We start from the raw sequence: 16801 nt of genomic DNA on the forward strand, positions 1-16801 counted from the left end.
AAGATAATTAGTAGTATACAAAAAATTAAAGAGCTTGAAAACTTCAACAAGCAAAATGCTCCAAGAGGTTCTAGTCATTCTATTAAAAAAAACACATTTCTGTAATTCTCTTACTATTAAGAAGCCAGTCATTGTTTATACCCTTGCAGTTAATTCTTATCTAACAAAAAACACCTTGCTAGGGGAAAAAAACCTCTCAACTTTATGCCAGTTAAATGAAGTTATACTTAAATGAAACTAGTCTTTGAAATGGCATGAATCAAACATGCCTTAACAATAATTAATGTTTTAAACAAACAGAATAAGGTGACATCTCAAATCAGCTGGTTTATTCAATAAATGATATTGAAACAACTAGTTATTCATATAGGAAAAAAGTCAATATTCTCAATCATACCTTGTACAATCAATTTTAGAAAAGTGGATGAAGTGGAAGTATGGGGAATATTTTTATAAATTTAGAAGTTAGAGAGGTTACAAGAAGCTATGAAACTATTTGAAATCTTAAAACTTGAATACAGTGAAAGACATCATAACCAAAGTTAAAAAAAAAAAAAAAAATGAACAGATTGAAGAGATGTGCAATATATAGGAGACAAAGGATTAATATGTGCATATAGAGAACTATATATAGTTAGATATATTTGTGTATTTGTATTTATATTATTTCCTCTCTCTTCCACAACAAACTCAATAGAAAAATGGACAAAGGACATTAAAAGGCATTTCAGCAAAAAACAAACTGTCATTAAGCATTCAAGATGCTCAAACTTACAATTAAATCAAATATTATTCAAATTAAATTCTGAGATAGCACTTTTTAAAGCCTACCAGAATTGCAAAAATTAACGCTAATAATCTGGTGTTGGCAAGGATATATCCTTTAGCAGGACACTTTTTAAAATGCACATAGCTTTATAGCTAACATATTAGAAATTTACTGTGTAAAAATAGCCCAACAAGTATACAAAAACAAACAAAAAAAACCTTGCCAGATAGTTTATGAAAGCTTTGTTTCTGCAATAGTAAAAAATCAGGAACAATACAGGAATAGGGAGCATTCAAGATATCTCTAACTTAAGAAAAAAAAAAGGAAGTTACAAAATAGTATGGCTAGTATAATTCCATTTTTGTTTAAAAAGACAAAACAATAATATATGTTGGCTTATGTGTGTAAAATAAGGTGGAATAAATGTATCAAACCTTTTAATAATTGTTACCTTTAAGAGATGAAATTATGGAGAATGTTCACTTTGTGTATGATCTATTTCTGCTAATGTCTTAATTATGTAACATGAACGACTTTTTAAAATCAAAGGCAGTGATTTACTCATAGAAATTCTGAGATGGTTTCTAATTCATTGTTAACACTGAAAATACAAAACTTCAGGAGCAGAAAGAGTCCTTAAGGGCCGGCTCCGTGGCTTAGCGGTTAAGTGCGCGCGCTCTGACGCTGGCGGCCCGGGTTCGGATCCCGGGCGCGCCCCAAGGCACCACTTCTCCGTCCAGCGCGAGGCCGAGTCCCACGTACAGCAACTAGAAGGATGTGAACCTATGACATACAACTATCTGCTGGGGCTTTGGGGGGAAAAAAATGAATAAATAAAATCTTTAAAAAAAAAAAAAAAAGAAAGAGTCCTTAAGTATGAAGGTGTTTTTTAAAAGAGTACTTATCTTTTAGAGATACTTACTGAAATAATTAAATGACACAGTGTTTGCTTCAATTTGTGGGTTGGGGTACAGACAACACAAAATTGGCCACAAGTTGCCAAGTGGATAAGCTGGGTTACTGGTACATGGGGCTCATTATACCATTCTCTCCACTTTGGTGTTTATGTTTGAAAATTCCATGGAAAAATTAAAAACAAAACCCAAAACAATGTGTCACGACAACTCTACAGAATAATACTAACATATTCTCAAGCAACTAAACAAGTACCGTTAAATATTTTTAAATGTTGATCAATAAACACCTTGCTCTTTTCTTTGTAACATTTTGCTTCTGGAATCTTACAGGATGGTATGATATTTCTTCATTATAATATATTTTGATAAAATAGAAATTTCAGTTTTAGAATATATAGTCTACATGGGAATGTAAAATTTGGTAGAAAGCTACTGGTAAAGTTATTTTTCTTACTAGGTACCAAAGGAGTGAGGTAATTTTTGTCACCACCAATTAAAAACTTTTATGAAATAGGACTGTTATAAAACAATTAAACCTTGCAAATGCACTAGTCTCCAGGAAGAAAGTCCTGGAGGAAATTCTGCTTATTAAAATTGCAATTTTAGTTTCCATTAAAAGGAGAATAAGACAACAGAAGATGGGTTGGCAAGACAAATTATTTCTTAATGTCAGTTGAGCTTCTTTCAAATGAGATAACATATCTACACCAGGTTGGGTTCAGTACAATTTTGTCTCCTCAACTCATTTATCTAATTCAGTCATCTTGATTATAGCCTCCTGGACTTCATTTTCAGAGAAAGAATTCTGTAACAAACAGCCCACACAACATGCTGATTACTGAACAGTTAATTCTAATTAACTTGGGCATGGCAAGAGAATTTTGATAAAGTCCTAGAATACAAATATAGTCTGCTTATACCGGACTAACTTATATAAAAAAACCCACAGCACGGTCTCCAGACAAAACAAGACAGTCAAAGAGATCTAATTTAAAGAAACAAATGAGAAAATTAAAATCACAAATAATTTATTCTTCCGTTAGAGTTGATACAGTTTTAAATAGGAACAAAGTACACAGTGGTGGAAAATTGGCACAGAACCTATAAGCATTTCAATCACAATAACGCTGTCCGTCCATGCTTTATCTGTTCAAACTTGATGTCCATTTTCTACTGACCAGCTTGAAAAAAACCTATTCTGACCTTAAAACATACACATTCTCTCTCATACACACACAGAGACAAATTGAAATTCCTCCTTTTGATTACAGTATGTTGAGAATAGCACGTTTTGCTTATTCAAATTTATGGCACCCCTTCTGTTTTGTTTCCAGTTAGAAGTGAGAAAAACCAATTCAATCATAAACAATACACCTTATTCCCCGGGCATAGGCAACTGTGATGAAAATAGCAACTTACCTTTGGGCTAGATGTTTTCAGATTATGCTTAAATAATTGTGGTTATAAACTTCTTAATGCATGATTTCCTGCCCAATGCAATATCCCTGAATTTAGCTAAAATAATCAGGCACAGGACAGTCTCAAATATGATTAAATATGCCATGCTAATAACAAAGTGACCTAGAATGCCACCTCTACGCTTTTAATACAGATCAGAATAAACCTCATCAATATGCATTTTCCTAAACATCTCTTTGCGTTACGTTAACCAACACAAAAAAGGGAAAAAGTGTCCCTTATAAATGGCATTATTTCCAGTTAAGAAAGTTGAAATAAAGGTTTGTAAAGTCTGCTGAACTATTCTATTATATAAATCAATTACCGTTCTAATGTTAAAAAATAAAATTACTGGATCAATGTTGACTCTTCTTTGACATCATTTATAAAATGTTTTGATATTACTAAGTTCCCTGACTACTCAAACAAAATAAAATTAACACTTCCATTTTCAGTTATTGCTATTTTAGGAGAGGATTTCCACTTCATTTACATGAAACTGTTACCAAGATTCTTCAGATCCAACATGAAGTAATTCTTATTGCCTCACATTTTAAAACGGTATTATAAATGATCTTTATAAAAAGGTTTTAGTCCACAAAACTGGAAAGCTTTTAAAAAATGTCTTTACGCAAAACTGTATCACAGTGCCCTTGATCATCTAAGAGATAAAAGGGATCTGAATTTCCTCTAAAGAATATAACAGTGGACGTATGGTGTGCTTTGTCTTCTCTCTCACCTTTATCTTTATAGTACACCATTTTGAGACCAACACAATCCAGCATCCACCATGCTCCATTCCACATTAACAGAGGATTTCTGATTCTGTCCGGTGCGTAGTGTACCGCCTTGCATATTCACATGAAACAAACGTAATATACAAAATATTGCTGCTGTAAAAAGTGTACATTTCCCTCTTCCCCTTACAAAAGAATCTGTGGAAAAGTATTAAATTCCCTTAACCTTCACAAACATACAAAGCTGTTCACACCTTTCAGTCTGTAACAGTCCATTTGAAACACAGTTCCAAAATCATTGCAAATTGGTTATGTCATTCTATTTTCTGTCCAATGTTGCCATCTAGAGTAGAAATGTGAAATCAAGAGTATTTTTGAGCTACTAAAGCCTTTTATAACTAAGCCACAAAGGCTGCTTACTGATGAAACAGCCACTTATCCACAAGGTTTTTCCAAAAACTAGATGGAATGGAAGGATCTCTTCACAGGGAGGTGTCCACAGTGCTGAGGTGACAATATGGCTGCTAACAGATACTGGCTACTGGAATGTAAGTACTTTCTCATTGCTGGTAATTTCCATACTGTCCCTAAAAGATAAATTAAAAAATAATTAGATAATAGTTTGGCATAAAACATTACAAATAAATCTTAACATTGTCATACTACAAAAGCAACTACATCTACAACAAACAAAAACATATATTTAGGTATGTAGTATCTCTGTAATTTCTTCTGATATTATATTCAATTGCAAATGGATTTTAGAGTCTTTGAGCCTAAATAGTACACGTCACATAGTGGAAAGTTAAATGTTTGGTGAATTTTGTTGAACTAAATTGAGCAAGAATGAGTGAGATGTTCTAGTTCTAAATTACGGTGTAGTATACATTAGTGTATAAATTATATGCTACTCTAACAACTTTGTGACTATTTAGCTTATTATAATTACTATTATGAATTAACATCAAGGGTATTTGGGATAAGTGGCAAGAATGGAAAGTTATCTGCGACATAAAGGGAAAAGAACTTGCAGTCCATACTAATGAATCTGGGCCCCTAATGAATTTGGGCCTTTCCCTGAGGCCGATGCAGTGTCAGCACAGGTATTCAGACAGGCAGCTGGTACATAAAATCAAGGGAAGTTTGTTTTGTTTTTGCTGCTTTTAATTAGGGAGACTTGAAGGCCTACAGACTGAAAGAATGAGAGAAAAAGCGAGCAAGATATAAAAGAGGTGATGAATGAAGTAGCAAAATTCTACAAGGGAGGTAAATAATGTCTAGTATAAAAATGTTAAGGTTAGCTTTTGGAGAAGAGAAGGAATACCTTTTCTGGTGAAACAGAAGAAAAATAGAAGAAAAGAGCGATATATCAGAAAATACATATTTTAACAAAAATTTCTTAAATATGTTTAAAATAGATGCTTATGAAAGCATCTACGTCCTCAAAACAGTACTCATTGGAAGCAAATAACCAGCTAACTATTTCCTTTGGCTAAATTTCCCCCGAGTCACATTTTATATCAAGAAAGTATTCTAGAGTTGAAATACTTCTATACCATAAAAAAAAGTACCCTACAAGTTTACATTTCCATAGAAGTAGATATACTGGAATATCTGTTGAATGTAACTATCTATCTAATGGAATAATTCACTATAAATAGAATTAAGGTATTTAAAAATTATTAATGCACTTTACATAATTTTATTCAGCAAAACTTAAAGTCAATGCTCATGTTGAAATATTTATGGGTAGTACATCAAACCTAGGATTTGCTTTAAAATATTCTGAAAAGAAAAAAACAGCATTGGGAGTTACATAAAACAACACTGGCAAAATGTTGATAATTGCTGAAGTTGGTTGGCAGGTACACAGGGATTCATGATGCTCCTCTTTTTCATACTTGTTTAAAGACTCCTATAATACAAAGCTCAAAATAAGAAATATAAGTGAATGCTTAGCATACAGGAATATATTATTCAATTATTAGATTACGTAAATAGTAAAGCTGAATTTAAGTCCCAACTCTATTGTTAACTGTCTATTTGAGTCTAAAAAACACTCTCTGAGACTCAGTTTCTTCACCTACGAGGTGGGACTGTCACATCTCCATCTCTGGATCTCAATTTTCTCTCCATTCATGGCTACATTAGTTCCCACCTCATTTGTTTTTTAGGACACTTAAATAAGAGAGAACATGAGAAAGGACTTTCAAAAATATAAAGAATTATAAATAAGCAACTCTCAATGATGGAGGGAAATGTTCCCCTAGTGAATGTGTGTATAGTGATCTTGATGAAAGTGAGTTGCACAAATGATGTGAGAGGTTAAGAACTGCCGTGCTATATAAATATCAGCTATGATTTATGCACTATACTATGATTACTTGGGGATAGGGACTAGGTCTTAACCATTCTTATGCCCAAGTATTGAAGAGTGCCTGATACATAAGACTTCTTCCATAAAGTATGTTGAATATTATATTCAAGCAATTATAAACATTTATTGAGCAAATATTATGTGTTCATCATCATAGTAAATTTGGAAAACAGGGAAGGTAAGACTTACAAATAAAGTACAATTATAGAACAGAAGTTCTACAAGAAATCAGAAAGGAAAAGGTTAACACAGCTAAAATATTTCACAGACTGTGGGAGCCTTAAGAAAATAGTAAAATCTGAATAGCAGAGAAAAGAAAAAAAGGATAATCCAAATAGAAGAAATACTAAAGCAAAGGCATGGTGAAACAATAAGTACAGAATGCTTAGAGAAGTAAAGAATAAAAAAGAATATACAATAACAAGGAGTAGAAGCTATTAATTATTTGGTAACACAGAACTTACAGCAATGAAAATAAGAAATCTGGCTAATATTAACAATAGCTAACTCTCAGTATATCTCAATAACTAAGACCTTACCATGTGTCAGGCACTTATAATAGGTACTTTGTGTCCATCTATAACCTATACAGTAAACATTATACAGATGAAGAAATTGAGGCACTGAGAATTTAAGTAACTTGATCACATTGCTAGGTCCAAATCAAATCATAAGCAAGCCCAAAAAAAGTATACTGAATATTTGCAACCATTAGCCAATTCCAGGGTTAAAAGCATGGGTTTTAGGGGCCAGCCCGGTGGCACAGTGGTTAAGTTCGCGCACTCCACTTTGGCGGCCCGGGGTTCGCAGGTTCAGATCCCAGGTGCGGACCTATGCACTGCTTATCAAGCCATGCTGTGGCAGGCACCCCACATACAAAGTAGAGGAAGATGGGCATGGATGTTAGCCCAGGGCCAATCTTCCTCAGCAAAAAGAGGAGGACTGGCTATGGATGTTAGCTCAGGGCTAATCTTCCTCACCAAAAAAAAAAAAAAGTATGGGTTTTAGAGCCAGAAACCAATTACTAGTATTAACTCCACCATTTAACAGCTTCTTGTCCTTGAGCAAGTGACCTGAATCCTCCTTTGCTCAATTTTCTCATCTAACAAGTGAGGGTAATTATAATCCCCACTTTAAAAAATTATTCAAGAAGAAAAACATGAAAACACTCTGCATACTACTCAAGTACTCAATGATGCTACTGGAGGTAGCATGGGATAGTGAAGACTTTACTCAGTGGAGGCTCTAGTCACTCAGGACTTGCTATCCAGCTCCACTATATCTTCGCTCTGTCATCTTGTGTAAATCATTCCAACTCTACAAGCCTCAGCTTCTCTCTCTCTCTGCTTCTTTGATTTTTTTTTTTAATTACAAAATTGCTCTGACTAGAGTGTAAAGAATGAATGGGAAAGGAAGCAAGAAGACAGTGTTGGATGAAGCTAGAAGATGTCAACAGTCTAAACTAAGATAAGGCAGTAGTTAGAGAGAAGTGGATGGATTCAACAATGTTTTAGGAAAGAGGATTAACAAGATTTCATCATTTATTAGATGAAGAAAGAGAGAGAGAGGAAGACAAATATCAAATATGGCACCTGGCATTCTAGGTTGGTAATAATACTCTGCTCTTTGACAGAAAATACAGAAAGGAGGAATAAGTTAGGGTGGAAAAATTATGAATTTGTCTTAGCTATGTTGACATCTAAGTGGAGATGTCCAAGAGGCATCTGATTTTCAGAAGAGAGAGTCAGACTAGAAATAGAGATTTGGGGGTCAACAGCATGGTACACTGAAACCATCTGAGTAAATGAGATTGTCTAGGGAGTATACTGAAGAGAAGAGAGTCTTTAGGCTAGAAAACTGAGCAATACCAACCATCTTTAAATTTCTTCCTTTCATTCATCTAATCATATAAAAGTCTTACAATTATTCTGTCTGAATACTTTTTAGGGCTTGGTTTCTCTCTCTATTCTTATGATCACCATTTGAATCTAGAAGTACAGGCCTCATTTATTCACTTACTTATACTTTATTTATTCACCAATATTTATTGACTATTTGATAAGTTCTATTAGGTGATGGAGACTCAACAGTGATAAAAACAGACATAGTGATATCTTTAAAGAACTGACATTCTAAAGGAGGAGAGTATGACAATAAACAATAACTACATAATCTGTCATATGGAGATAAACGCTATGCTAAAAAATTAAAGCATCTACACATACCTAATGAACTGTCTCACTAAGACCAAGAACAAAGCAAAGATAACCCTTTCACTAATCCTTTTCAACACTGTACTGGAATTCCTAGCTTATGCAATAAGAAAAGGAAATAAAGGTACACAGATTGGGAAGAAAGAAATAAAACTGTCTTTGTTTGCAGATGACATGATTGTCTAGGTAGAAAATCCTAAAGAACCAACAACAAAACTCCTGAAACTAATACGCAAGGTTGCAGGATACAAAGATAACATACAAAAGTCAAACACTTTCCTATACACCAGCAATGAACAAGTAGAATTTGAAATTAAAAACACAATACCATTTACATTAGCACCCCCAAAAATGAAATACTTAGGTATAAATCTAACAAAATATGTACAATATCTATATGAGAAAAACTAAAAAACTGCTGAAATAAATCAAAAAAGAACTAAATAAATACAGAGATGTTCCATGTTCATGGACAGGGAAATCAATATTGTCAAGATGTCAGTTCTTCCTAACTTGATCCCTAGATTCAACGCAATCCCAAGTTATTTTGTGGATACTGACAAACTAATTCTAAAGTTTATTTGGAAAGGCAGAAGACCCAAAATAGCCACACAATATTGAAGAAGAAAAAAGTCAGAGGACTGACATCATCCAACTTCAAGATTTACTATACAGCTACATCAATCAAAACAGCGTGGTATTGGTGAAAGAATACACAAATAGATCAATGGAACAGAATTAGAGAGCCCAGAAACAGACCCACATTAATACAGTCAACTAACCTTTGACAAAAGAGTAAAAGTATTACAATGGAAAAAAAGACACTCATTTCAACAAATGGTGCTAGAACAATTAGATATCCACATGCAAAAAAAATGGATCTAGACACAGATCTTACATCCTTAACAAAAATTAACCCAAAATGGATCATAGACCTAAATGTAAAATACAAAACTATAAAACTCCTAGAAGATAACATAGGAGAAAACCTAGATGACCTTGAGTTTGTTGATGACTTTTTAAGTACAACACCAAAGCATGATCCACGAAAGAAATCACTGATAAGCTAGACTTCATTAAAATTAAAATTTTCTGCTCTGCAAAAGACCGTCTAGAGAATGAGAAGATAAGCCAAGACAATATTTGCAAAAGACACACCTGATAAAGACTGTTATCCAAAATCTAAAAGGAACTTTTATAACTCAATAATAAGAAAACAAACAACTCAGTTGAAAATTGGGCCAAAGACCTAAGAGACACCTCATCAAAGAAGATATAAAGATGGCAAATAAGCACATGAAAAGATGTCCACATTATATATCATTAGGGAAACAACAAAGAGACACCACTATACACATATCAGAATGGCCAAATCCTGAACACTGACAACACCAAATGCTGACGAAATGTGTAATGACAGGAACTCTCATTTGTTGCTGGTGAAAATGCAAAATGGTACAGCCACTATGGAAGACAGTGTGGCAGTTTCTCACAAAACTAAACATATCTTACCATATAATCCAGTAATCATGCTTCGTGGTATTTATCCAAATGAGGTGAAAATTTATGCCCACACAAAAAGCTGCACACGGAAGTTTACAGCAGCTTTATTCATAATAGCCAAACCTTGAAAGCAACCAAGATGTCTTTCAATAAATCAAGAGATAACCAAACTATGGTACATCCAAACAACTGAATATTATTCAGCACTAAAAAGAAATATGCTATCAAGCCTTAAAAAGACTTTAAATACATATTACTAAGTAAAAAGCCAATCTGAAAAGGCTACATACTACATGATTCCAAGTATATGATATTCTGGAAAAGGCAAAAATATGGAGACAGTAAAAAGATCAGTCGTTGCCAGGGATTAGGGAGGAGAGAGAGATGAACAGAGGGAGCACAAAGAATTCTGAGGACAATGAAACTCTTCCATATGATATTATAATGGTGCATACATGTCTTCATACATTTGTCAAAACCCATAGAATGTACCAATATCAAGAGTAAACCCTAATGTAAACTATGGACTTGGGGTCACAATGATCTGTCAAGGAACATTCACTGATTATCACAAATGTAGCACTCTGGTATGGGATGTTGATAGCGGGGGAGACTGCATGTGTGGAGGTAGAAGGTAAATGGGAACTCACAGTACTTTCTGCTCAATCTTGCTGTGAACCTAAAACTGCTCAAAAAAATAAAGTATCAAAAAAAATTAAAGCATGTTTCTGGTTAAGATAGATCTACCCTCCAGTCTAAAGCAAGCAAAAGCTACACAAAACATACAAAATAATCATATTCAGGACACAGGACAGAAAGCAACAAAGGACAGCGATCTTTGAGAAATGGGAAACAAAGAGGTGAACCCTCTGACTATCACATCTTACTACACTGCGAGTTTCTACACTACAGTGCATGAAGGGGAACTGAGGATGAATATGAGTTAAGAAGATAAAGCTTTGAGTCTGGAGAGAAAAAAGGAACTAGAGTTCATAGAACAGAGTACCAGAGAATGAAGACTTGCATAGAGAACTGTGGAGATCTGCAGAGAAGCCCTCTTGAATATTCAGCATAGTACTGATATGCAAATGAATGCAAGGAAAATACCCAAGTCTGAGGAAAGAATTAGACCAAAAGGATTAAAGGAAATAATACCTAGTGCTCACATAGGAACAGAAATAGTGTTCATTCCCACCAGCCAGAGTGAAAAAGCTCGTACTTCAATGACATACTCAAAAGGGTCTTACCTTAGTAATGGGAATAACTAGCCCAGGACTAAACACTGCTCTGGTCCTGCCAAACAAATCTTAAAAGCAATCCCCATAAGATCAAGCTGTTTCTAAATTACTTAACTGCATCCCAAAACAAAATTCAAGAATATTTCTTGGAATACAAATATATCCATCATCCAACAAAATAAAGGTAATATCCACAATGTCTGGGCATTCAGTCAAAGACTATCATGCATACAAAGGATAAGGAACATATGACCCATAATGAGGAGGAAAAAAAAAATCAAAATTGACCCAGATGATAGAATTAACAGAAAGAAATATTAAAACAGTTATCATACTTGTACTCTATATGTTCAAAAATTTAGGCAGAGACAAGGAAGATATAAAAAAGACCCAAATCAAACTTCTAGAGATGAAAAATACAACATCTGTGATGAAAGATACCTGGGAATGGATTAAAAACGGATTAGACCATGAACAAGAAAAGATTAGTGAACTTTTAGACATATCAACAGAAACGACTCAAAATAAAACAGAAAAAGGAATTTAAGAAAATGAACAGAGGATCAGTGAACTATGGCACAACTTTAAACAGCCAAATATACACGTAACTGGAGTCTCGAGAAGAGAGAAAGGGGTAGAAACAGAAAAAAAGATTTGGTCAGAATTTTTCCAAATCTGATGAAAACCATAAAGCCACAAATCCAAGAAGCTACGCAAATTCCAAGCAGCATAAGAAAAATGAAGACATCTACACCAAGGCATGCTGTAATCAAATTGCTGAACACAGTTTGAGCAAGGGAAATTTTTTTTCAGCCAAGTAATTTGATAAAGGGAAAATCTTAAAAGCAGCCAGAGAAAAAAGATACACTAACTACTAGAGCAGAAAGATTAACAACAGATGTCTCCTTGGAAATAACGTAACCAAGAAAACAGTGAAGCCACATCTTTACAGTGCTGAAAAAAAAACACTGCCAACCTAGAATTCTATACCCAGAGAAAATATCTTTCAAAAATGAAAGAGAAACACTTTTTTGGACATACGAAAGCTGACACAATTTATCACCAGAAGACCTGGATTACAAGAAATCCTAAAGGAAGTCCTTCAGGCAAAGGAAAATGATACCAGATAGAAATATGAATCTACACATATGAATGAAGAGCACCAGAAATAGTAACTACAAGAGTAAATATCTGTTTCTTTCTTATTTAAAATATCTTTAAAGGATAATTGGTTTTTTACACAAAACAAATCCCATATACTCTGGCATTCATAACATACGTAGAAATAAAATTTATAACATTAACACAAAGGTCAAGAAGAAAGAAATGAAAGTAGACTATTGTGAGGTTGTTATACTAAACATAAAGTGGTATAATACCACTTAAGGGTCCTGACACATGCTACAACAGGAGCAAACCTTGAAAACATTATGCTAAATGAAAGAAGCCATCACAAGACACCACATATTACATGATTCCATTTATCTTAAATGTCCAGAATAGGAAAATCCATAAAGACAGAAAGTAAACTAGCTGTTTCCAAATGCCGGGTGTCTAGAAAGAAATAAATATACTTAAAAAAAAATCCCATTGAATGGTACACTCTAGAATGGCACATTAAATGGTACATGAATTATATTTCAAAAGACGATTTTTTAAAAACAGAAAAAAAAAATTCAAAATAAGATAGAAAAAGAGGAAAAGGAGAACAAAGAACAGATGGGACAAATAGAAAAAAGATATTAAGATGAGAGACTTGACCATATCCATAATCACATTAAACATAATACTCAATGCCCTAATAAAAGGCAGAGATTGTCAGATTGGATAAAAAAGCAAGACCTAACTATGTGCTGCTTACATGAAATACAATTTAAACATAAAAACACAAATATGCTGGGGCCAGCCCCGTGGCTTAACGGTTAAGTGCGCGCGCTGCACTACTGGCGGCCTGGGTTCGGGTCCCGGGCGCACACCGATGCACCACTTCCCCGGCCATGCTGAGGCCGCGTCCCACGTACAGCAACTAGAAGGATGTGCAACTATGACATACAACTATCTACGGGGGCTTTGGGGGGAACAAAAAGGAGGAGGATGGGCAATAGATGTTAGCTCAGGGCCAGTCTTCCTCAGCAAAAAGAGGAGGATTAGCATGGATGTTAGCTCAGGGCTGATCTTCCTCACAAAATAAATAAATAAATAAATAAATAAATAAATAAATAAATAAATAAATAAATAAATAAATAAAACAAATATGCTAAAAATAGGAGGATAAAAAAGATATATCATTCTAGCACTTCTAGCACCAACCAAAAATAAGTTGGTGGCTATATTAATATCAGACAAACATATTTCAGAGCAAAGACTATTACCAAGGATAAAAAAGGCTATCTCATAATGGTAAAGTAATAAATTCATCAAGAAGACATAAAAATCCTAAAAATGTATGCACCTTAAAAACGTAGTATTGAGCCAGCCCTGATGGCTTAGTGGTTAAACTTCAGCATGCTCTGCTTCAGCAGCCTGCATTCAGTTCCCAGGCACAGAACCACACCACTCGTCTGTCAGTAGCCATGCTGTGGCAGCAGTTCATGTAGAAGGACTTACAACTAAAATATACAACTATGTACTGGGGCCTCAGGGAGGGGAAAAAAAAAAGTGAGCAAGACTGGCAACAGATGTTAGCTCAGGGCAAATCTTTCCCAGCAAAAACCAAAAAAAAAAATAGTACTAAAATACATAGAGCAAAAATGAATAGAACTATAAGGAAAAATAGACAAATGCACAATTATGGTCAGAGATTTAATATCCCTTTCTCAGTAACTAATAGAGTTTTAGAAATGAAATCAGGTAAGACATAGGAGACAATACTATCAACCAACTTGGTCTAACTGACATTTATAGAAGACCCTCATGGACCATATTCTGGGCCATAAAAAAAGTCTCAATAAATGTAGAAGAATTTAAGTCATACTAAGTATGTTCTATTATGATGATGGAATTAAATTAGAAATCAGTAACAGAAAAATATCTCGGAAATCTCCAAATATTTGAAAACTAATTTTTACACTTCTAAATAACTCTTCAGTCAAAGAAGAAATCAAAAGCAAAATTAGAAAGCATTTTGAACTGACTGAAACTAAAAACATGACATAAAAATTTGTGGGATGTAGCTGAAGAAGTACTTAGAGGGAAATATATAGCAGCAATACACACCTACCGTAGGTAAAGACAGTTCTTTAATAATTGGGACTTCAGCTCTTACCTTAAGAAACTGGAAAAAGAACAGATGAAACCCAAAGTAAGCAGAAGAAAAGAATAAAGATCAGTGTAGAAATCAATGAAACAGAAAAAAAAAGGGGGGGGATCAATAAAACTACAAGCTGGTTTTTTGAGATCAATAAAGCAGATAAAAACCTGCAGCCAGATTAATCAAGAAAAGAAAAAAAACAGAGAAGACACAAATTATCAATATCAAAAATGAAAGCGATAATATCACTGCATCTAGAGATACTAAAAGGACTATAAAAAAATTATTCAACAGCACAGATGAAATAGACAAATCTCTTGAAACACACAAATGTTTACTCAAGAAGAAATAAGTAACTTGAATATCTCATATTTAATAAAGAAATTAAATCTGTAATTAAAAACCTTCCCACAAAGAAAACTCCAGGCCCAGATGGCTTCACTGGTGAATTGTACCAAACATTTTAGAAAGAATAACACCATTTTCACACAAATCCTCCCAGAAAACTGAAGAGGGATAAATTCTTCCCAACTCACTCATGAAGCCAGTACTGTTTCGATAACAAAACTAGACAGACATTAAAGGAAAAGAAAACTAGAGTCCAATATCCCTCATGAAAATAGATGTAAAAGTTCTTAAAATTTTAGCTGATCAAATCCAACAACAGGGGACAGCCCCGTGGCTTAGCGGTTAAGTGCACACGCTCCACTACTGGTGGCCCGGGTTCGGATCCCGGGTGCGCACCAACGCACCGCTTGTCTGGCCATGCTGAGGCGGCATCCCACATACAGCAACTAGAAGGATGTGCAACTATGACATGCAACTATCTTCTGGGGCTTTGGGGAGAAAAAGGGAAAAAAAGGAGGAGGATTGGCAATAGATGTTCGCTCAGGGCCGGTCCTCCTCAGCAAAAAGAGGAGGATTGGCATGGATGTTAGTTCAGGGCTGATCTTCCTCACAAAAAAAAAAAAAAAAAATCCAACAACATATTAAAAGAATAATATATCATGACCAAGTGGAGTTTATCCTAGGTATGCAAGATCGATTTAAAATTTGAAAATGAAACAATGTGATCTGACATGCTAACAAACTAAAAAAGGAAAAGTACGATTCCTTCAACAGATAAGGAAAAATCATTTGACAACATTCATTCCTGATAAAAATTCTCAGCAAACTAGGAATACAGGCAACAACCTCTACTTGATAAAGGACCTCTACAAAAATCCTACAGAATCTTATGTAAGGCTGAAAGGGTGATGGCTTTCCCTCTAAGATCAGGAACAAGACAAAAGATGTCCACTCTCTCATGTCTACTCAGTATTTCTATTTCACATCATATTGGAGGTTCTAGTCAGGGGAATAAAGCAGCAGGGGGAGAGAACATCCAGACTGGAAAGGAAGAAGAACCTTAATCACAGACAACATAATTTCTCTGTAGAAATTTTGATGGAATCTACAAAAGAGCTACAAAAAATAATATGTGAGATCAGTAATGTTACAGTTTGGATAAAATATCAATATAAAAAAATAAATTGTATTTGTATATAACTAGCAACTAACAACTGGAAATGGAAACCTAAACAAAAATTTTTAATATAAATTACTTATTAATATAAAATACTTATTAGGGATGAATCTGACAAAAGCTGCCTAAGACCTATACACTGAAAACTACATAATACTGCTGGAAAAAAAAATACCAATTCTCCTCAAACTGATACACACATTCAAGGCAATTCCAATCAAAATCTCAGTAGGCTTTTTCTAGAAATTGACAAGCTGATTTGAAAATTCATATAGAAATGCAAAGGACCTAAAATGCCAAAACAAACTTTGAAAAAGAACAAAGCTGGAAGACTAACAATACCTGATTTCAAAACTTATTATAAAACTATTATAATCAAGACAGAGATTAGTCTAAAGATAGATAAACACATCAATGTAATAGCATAGAGTCCAAAAATGGACACATTTATGGACAAATGATTTTCAGCAAAGGTTCAAAGACAATTCAGTAGAGAAAAGATAGTCTTTTCAGCAAATGGTGCTGAGAAAATGAGGTATCCATTTGAAAGAAAAAAACCATGCAAACTTCAATTCATGCTTCATATTATATACACAAAAATTAACTCCAAATGGATCATAGACTTAAATGTGGAGCCTAAAGATAGAAGACTTCTGGAAGAAAGCATAGGAGAAAATCTTTGCGACCTTGAATTAGCTAAAGATTTCTTACATATAATACCATATCAAAAGCACAATCCATAAAAGGAAAAAATTGATAAATAGGACTTCATCAAAATTTTCAAGTTCCTGTCTTCAAAAGACACTGTTAAGAG

At 34.1% G+C, this 16801-nt stretch overlaps 1 protein-coding gene across 4 annotated transcripts in view; it reads right to left on the reverse strand.

Moving 5' to 3' along the window:
• Window positions 1-2697: 2697 nt before the first annotated feature.
• Window positions 2698-16801, reverse strand: part of SS18 (SS18 subunit of BAF chromatin remodeling complex) — an 82202-nt gene continuing 68098 nt past the window's right edge. For all 4 annotated transcript variants that reach the window (XM_087439089.1, XM_004420987.2, XM_004420985.3 and 1 more), the window contains one exon: window positions 2698-4468. In XM_087439089.1, coding sequence (XP_087295215.1) covers window positions 4442-4468 — 27 coding nt within the window. In that variant the 3' untranslated portion in view covers window positions 2698-4441. The remainder of the gene's footprint in view (window positions 4469-16801) is intronic.

Source organism: Ceratotherium simum, chromosome 14, assembly GCF_057802395.1.
Source record: "Ceratotherium simum simum isolate JZ-2026a chromosome 14, ASM5780239v1, whole genome shotgun sequence".
In the NCBI taxonomy this organism is placed as follows: domain Eukaryota; kingdom Metazoa; phylum Chordata; class Mammalia; order Perissodactyla; family Rhinocerotidae; genus Ceratotherium; species Ceratotherium simum.